At 39.8% G+C, this 7,098-nt stretch overlaps 1 protein-coding gene across 1 annotated transcript; it reads left to right on the forward strand.

Moving 5' to 3' along the window:
• The first annotated feature begins 36 nt into the window (after positions 1–36).
• On the forward strand, positions 37–6,274 carry psma5 (proteasome 20S subunit alpha 5). The gene is made up of 10 exons (XM_061833619.1): positions 37–150; positions 431–466; positions 826–892; positions 1,004–1,130; positions 2,224–2,291; positions 2,360–2,467; positions 2,536–2,594; positions 2,667–2,769; positions 2,872–2,958; positions 5,942–6,274. Exons 2-10 carry the CDS (start codon positions 438–440, stop codon positions 6,017–6,019), a joined length of 726 nt encoding a protein of 241 aa, XP_061689603.1. The 5' UTR covers positions 37–150; positions 431–437; the 3' UTR covers positions 6,020–6,274.
• Positions 6,275–7,098: the final 824 nt, after the last annotated feature.

Here is a 7,098-nt window from a genome sequence, read left to right on the forward strand (position 1 = left end):
AACGTAAACAATTCTAAAAGTACTTTCAATGAACGAAAGGAAACTTTGAGGTTCCTATCATTTTTGTAAACACACGGACCTTTTCTGGTGTGACACACTCAACGATTGCCAGAAACTAGCGAACTCATTCAAGGATTGGTGCCACACAAGGTAAATGCAAAGTTACCAAACTCAGTCATTAAGAAGCATGTTCTGCCTTGTTAGTTTTTGACTTCTAATAACAACATTATACTGTTAGGAGATCATTTGATGATGATTCATTCCGTACGGTTATTTATTTTTTTTTTTTACATGTGCTAGGGATAACTATGCTAACAGTAGCTAGCCACGGTTGTCTACACGAACTTGTCTAAAACGACTTAATTTTATGAAGTGTTGGTATTTTCTCATTTTAGTCTAATTATTTGTATTCTCGATCCTTTGTTCAAAGTTGAAGGATGTTCCTGACGAGATCGGAATATGACAGGTGGGTGAAAATCACAACGCTCCAACACAAACTGCTTTGTCATTTGTTGGCTGCTTCTTCCTACTACTAGTGAACAAACTAGAGGGAACACATTCATGTTTCTTGAGTTTATACCGAACGGCTTAATGTCGATTTGAATCAAATCTTAAATCAATCTGTCTCTGTTGTAATGTTTAGCTTACGTTAGTTGGAAGGGAAAAAGTCTTGGCACCGCACCAATCTCATTTCACTTTCGTTATGCACTCGTAGGCATCAAAATATTGCACTCGACATTTTTGTGACTTTTCAAACAGAAGGCTATTTCCCAGTAACAGTTTGCAATTTACAATGGTCACCACTCGTGACTCGTTGTCTTTCAGAGGTGTCAACACATTCTCTCCCGAAGGAAGGTTATTCCAAGTTGAATATGCTATTGAGGCTATAAAAGTAAGTGTTCTGCTAAAGGACCTTCTAAAGATTTCACAACGTTTAACTTAACTAAAAAATTTTTCGTTTTGTTTTCTTTGAATCATTTAAACGTCAATACTATTTTCCAAGCTTGGCTCCACAGCCATTGGTATCCAGACCTCAGAGGGGGTGTGTCTGGCTGTGGAGAAGAGGATCACCTCTCCTCTCATGGAGCCCAACAGCATTGAGAAGATCGTGGAGATTGACAGTCACATTGGTAACTTGAGATATCTCAATGAATTTCACTTACATTTAGCTATTTAGCTATTTTTTGGCAGAACAGTGGATACTCTCAGGTCCTGAAATGTATTGTTTGATTTGTTCAAATTTAGAATAATAGGACTTAATGGAATGTGAAATAATAATTCATATTGTCAAAATGTCACCATCATAAAACATATAATAACAAGATTAATAAAACATAACTCAATTAAAATTACTCACCCTTTGATGGCAAAATGTGCCGTGTATACAGAAGAGCAAAGGCTGGCTTGCAGAAGCAGAGTCACAATTATGCGTTTTTATCTTTCTAAGATGTGTGTATGTAAAAAGAATCATAACCACTTTAATATAAAAATTTTGAACAATAATAGTGAATTAATCCATAGTTTGGAGATTACTACTGGTGTTAGTTGAGTCTCTTCATTGTCACTTTAGCCGTATTGTATTGAGCAGTCTAGGTAGAAATGGAATACCACGTTCATTTCTGGTGTTATGGTTACATCACACCTTATTTGCCATCTCTGGTACCCTTACGTAATGACACAAAAAAAACCAAAGAAGCCAAATAACAATCAAAACATACTTGGACTGGAGTTAATTCTTTAAATGCTAACTGATATTTGTGTAAGTGTCGTGTGCAAAACTGTCCACGAGCAGTTTGACTCGCCTGAAGATAAGCGGTTCAGGAAATGGATGGATGTTGGTTGTAGTCCAGAATCTAATTTCTAGACAACTCTGTGGTTTATTTTCTCATCAAAATAAACAGCCACCTTTCATGGGCTTACATTCCAGAACCTAACCCTAACCCCCCCCCCATATATTAAGTTCAAAATAGACCTCTCAGACGCCTTAAAAATATTGGGGTATACAATCTTACAGTACAATGAAGTTGAGGACAGTGATTTGTAAAGTACTGTATAAATATGCATTTCTTGATAACATTCAACAAAAACATTTGTAGGCTTTGCAAATGTAGCTATTTTTTTCACATTTGAACCGCACCGAGTAACTGTGACCGTGAAGTCTGAACCACATAAATTGGCGTGATGAATAATATCTTTTCTGCTCCTTTGTTTCCTACCTCAAAGGTTGTGCAATGAGTGGCTTGATAGCTGATGCCAAGACTCTAATCGACAAAGCCCGAGTGGAAACACAGGTATGGAAGTCTGCAACTTAACCTTGCTTGTCCACTGTGGCTCATCTAGATTCCATGTTTGCTCACAGAACCACTGGTTCACTTATGACGAGACCATGACAGTCGAGAGCGTGACCCAGGCAGTCTCCAACTTGGCGCTGCAGTTTGGGGAGGAGGACGCTGACCCTGGTGCAATGGTCAGTGTCTTCGCTTATCTGTTGTAAATATCGGTTCTCTTCTAACCTCTCTTTTGCTGTCACCACAGAGTCGACCGTTTGGAGTTGCACTTCTTTTTGGAGGGGTGGATGAAAAAGGACCTCAATTGTACATCACCATTCAAATTTGTGCACATTGATGATATAGTATTACAAAATGACCCTTTTTCTTCAAATTCAGGTATCACATGGACCCTTCAGGAACCTTTGTGCAATGCGATGCTCGGGCAATTGGCTCAGCGTCTGAGGGCGCACAGAGCTCACTGCAAGAAGTCTACCACAAGGTAGCGCTTTTAATTGACTGGAATTATTCAATAGATTAACCCAAGTATGACCAGTTTTTTTGGGGGTGCAAGTCACAAAAAGTTGCCGTTTGTGTTTTGCAGTCCATGACGCTAAAAGATGCCATCAAGTCATCTCTCACCATTCTGAAGCAGGTGATGGAGGAAAAGCTCAACGCGACCAACATTGAGGTGTGTGCACTTTATTTGAATGTATGCCCCATTTCCCAGGCCTGGTCTCTAGCAGACAACATGCCTTGATTTAAGATTTGAGAGCAACATCTACTGAAGTCCGGCATTCAGACTGACATGACCAAACAGCACTGAACCGTCGAGCAGTCTGTGGGGTTCTAACATTAGTTTGAGATGCTGACAGTTGGTCACTGGTTTTGCGTCTATTCCAAATTTGAATATCAAGCCGGGCACAACTATGGTTTACCTATGCATTATGTACGTGCGTGTGTGTGTGTGTGCGTGTGTGTGTGTGTGTGTGTGTGTGTGTGTGTGTGTGTGTGTGTGTATATATATGTATATGGACTTTTACAATACTACTTTACTTTATTATTTCATATTTACTTGTTGCTGATAGGCGATGGTAGGAGAGTCTCTGTTGCTGAAGTAAATAAGTGTAGTCAATGAATAAGGCGAGCAATTCCAACAGTGTCTTAATTATCCTCACAGTCTTCTTTATTTCTTGCATGTTTTTGCTCTTTATAAAATTATAAATATTGCAACAGCAGACAGGGCAATTCCGCATAGTTGTTTGTGGTTCAAAAAAAAATAGTCCAGTAGATGCAGTGTTTCCCGATCATGCTGTTTTTCCATTGCGGAGAGATGGTTGTGTCTGTAGGGGTCAATTGCCTGGTTTGGGGGTATGAGTCAGAGACTGTTTTTCACATTTGTCCAGTGCAGTCACAATTGGCTGCCTGACTCTGTGTGGAGGGGGCCTTAAACACACAAGAACTGGAGCTCACCTCCTTTATACACCCTCCTTATTATGACTGATCAGAATCAGCCTTATTGGCCAAGTGTGTTTGTTACAAGACAAAGAATTTGTCTCCGATAGTTGGAGCCACAGGAGTATGACAGGAAACAGTCACTATGACAAAATATACATTTGGGACATTAAGTGCATGAGTATGGACAGTCATTGAGCAATGGAAGTGTACCACTAGAGTGGTGATGCTGATATAAACGCCATTGTGGAAATGATGCACAGTCCTCAAGCAATTTAAAGTGACTAATAGTGCAATGATCTGACACAGTGGTGATTGTGGAAAGGGTGTAAGAGAGTTCTCATATCCTATACATAAGTGGCCAGTAGCAATCAACAACACTATAGTGTGGTGTGATTAAACAGTGAGTGTACGGCTAATGTAGACCTCTCTCGAGGAGATATGAGCAAAATTGTTAGCATCTGAGGGAAGGAGCTGGAATAGGTGGTGAACGAGATTTGTAGACTATTTTGCTGGCCCTTGTTTTTGTCCTGGCAGCATGCAAGTCCTCAAGAGTGAGTACCGTCATTTTCGGCCTACAGAGCGCACCTGATTATAAGCCTCACCCAGTACATTTGGAAAGGAAATACCATTTGGTACATATATAAGCCGCACCTGTGTGAAAGCTGCATGTGCCCTCATTGAAACACGAGATATTTACAAAAAAAGACGGTACACAGAGTTTTCAAAGTTTTAAGACCTTATCTTAGCTTAACATAGCAACAACACGGTAGCACAAACAAGGCTCGCTAAAATAAAAAACAACATGCCAGTAAAAAAAAAAAAAAACAGCCGGGGAGTAGCAGTAGCAACACTGTAGCACAGCACTAACAGAACCGGTTGAAAAAAAAAACACATCTAAACCAATGAGATGTGGGAGAAACATGGTAGCATGGTGGTAACAGAGCTGTTTAAAAAAAAAAAAAATAACATACCGGTAAAAACCACTTAAGACGTGGCAGTAACACACCAGCAACACGCTAGCACAGCACTAACGGGGCCGGTTAAAAAACAATGTACCGGTAAAACTCACTTCCTCGGCACATATATTCCACTGGTCTCACGCTTACCCTTTCCACTCGACTGCCCCCTTGCAGCCGTTAGAAAAAATGCAGAAATTAGCCACATCACCGCATAAGCCGCAAGGTTGAAAGCGTGTGGAAAAAAGATGTGGTTTATAGGCTGGAAATTACAGTAGGTGGGTGGGTAGTGATATTTTTTTTCAGCAGCAGCTGTCTGTTTCAGTCTGATTTTTATTTATTTTTATTTTATTTATTTTGTATCTTTCTTGGTCGCAGCACCAATCCAGACTGTGATGGATGAACACAGAACCGATTCAATGACTGCTGTGGAATTTACTCAACGGCTCCTGTGGCAGGTTGTACTTCCTCAGAAGCTGCAGGAAGTACATTCTCTGCTGGGCCTTTTTGAGGATGGAGATGATGTTGGTCTGAGAGACTAATTGGCTTGAAATCAAAATGTTCCCACATTGTCACGGTGACACTTGGCTTTGGAACTAATTGCATTCTTGTTGTTGAACGACCAGTTGTCTGTTAGAAAACAGCTTCGTGTCCTCGACCGCCCATATTTCAAAAACAAGCCCTGGGATGCACATACACACGACAAATCAGACGGAGGGTCCCCACTCTTCACCATCTCTAATTGGTTGAGAGTACATGATTGAAACCCATCATGTGCCTGCTTTCAAGTTTTTTTTCTTCTTCCTCAAATGACTGTATTGACCATTTTTTCCCCCAGTACCGTACATAATCACTCTAGAGTCCGGTCTCATCCCATTTAAAAAAAAAAAAAAAAAGTCATACACCTGAGTTTCAGCACCACACCACATTATTAAACCGTGCGTCCAAAGACGCATATTGATTGTATTTTATGGGTCCCTGATCATTTTTGTGCTCCTCGGATGTGGGGCCCTCATCAAATGACATCCCTGTAAAGACTCTCTGTAAACATATGGTCTCACCTGTATTAGGACCTCCCTGCGTATTAAAATACCCACCCCACCCCCCTCTGTGCCAGGGATTCTCTTTAGTTGAAAAATAGACACCCGAGGCCACTATATTAGGAAATACAGCAAGCGATAACTTCATTTTACAATATGTACTGTATGGATGTTTGGATTTCAATGAGTTTTACTAGGATTTTTTTTTTTTTTTCTGTAGCTGGCAACAGTGGAGCCAGGGAAGACCTTTCACATGTACTCCAAAGAAGAGCTGGAAGATGTGATCAAAGATATTTAGATGACTTTCAGCGCTGGCACAAGAGAACAGGAAGTACACCTGGCTTTGGCAACAAAAACAACGTTCCATCGGCGCTTTCAGTTCGCTGCACTCAGATCTTTTTGGATTTGCATCAGAGGTTTTGTCTGTATGATGTCCTCATGGACTTCTTGCCTATCAGAATCTGTACAGAATGGCAGGAAGAAAACAGGGGTGCGGGGTAATTTTTTTTTTTCTAAGAAATCAGTACTTCAATTAAACTGTTGTATTCCACAACTGAACAAGTGTTTTTTTCTCCAGTGTTTCTCCCTGTACTTTCAGAGTTTGTCACTATGCAACACCTTTATTTTTCTACCCTCCACGCACTTTTGATAGGAACTTCAGAACTGCCTCTTCCTCACATGAACATCTTTATTTTTATGTGGCTTCATTATCAGGTTTGTCCTTTATAATATGCCAAAGAATATTTTTCACCTTGTTTCCGCTCCTACAGTGGAAAATTTCTGTCTGCGCTCAAAACCAAGCTCCAGTAGTGCTTTGGTTTTGATCCATGACACACATCCAGTTTTGCGCCATAGACAATTTCTAAAGTTCAGTAACATTCAACTAACTTTTCTGGGAGGAAAATCACACGCAGTTTGGAAAATAATATAATAACCCAATAATAGCTGCAAATGCCCACCCAGGTGTATCCTGCCTTTCGCCCAAAAGCAATCAATCAGTCTCCAAGTAACTTGCAACCCGAATTAGAACAAACTTGATAAAAAAATACATGGATGGAACTCACTAAGAAAGAGATTAAGGAAAATAATCTAGATTTTAGGACAATAAGAATTACCCTCACTGTGGACATTTTTTATTTTTTTCAGATTTCACTAATACAAACTGATTCAAGGCATAAAGTGATGCAATAAGTCCCTTATTGGAAAATGATGAGTTATTCTTTTTGGCTGCAATATTGTGCATTTGGCAAGTTGTAATTGTCTGACAAAGCATAACTTGAATTTTTTCATTTTTGTTTTTTATATTTCTGTCTTGAAAATTTGGAGATGCTTTATTTTGTTTCAGTGAGGATATAAGATGCTAATGCAGTACAGTAT

The sequence above is a fragment of the Syngnathoides biaculeatus genome, chromosome 10, assembly GCF_019802595.1.
Source record: "Syngnathoides biaculeatus isolate LvHL_M chromosome 10, ASM1980259v1, whole genome shotgun sequence".
In the NCBI taxonomy this organism is placed as follows: Eukaryota; Metazoa; Chordata; class Actinopteri; order Syngnathiformes; family Syngnathidae; genus Syngnathoides; species Syngnathoides biaculeatus.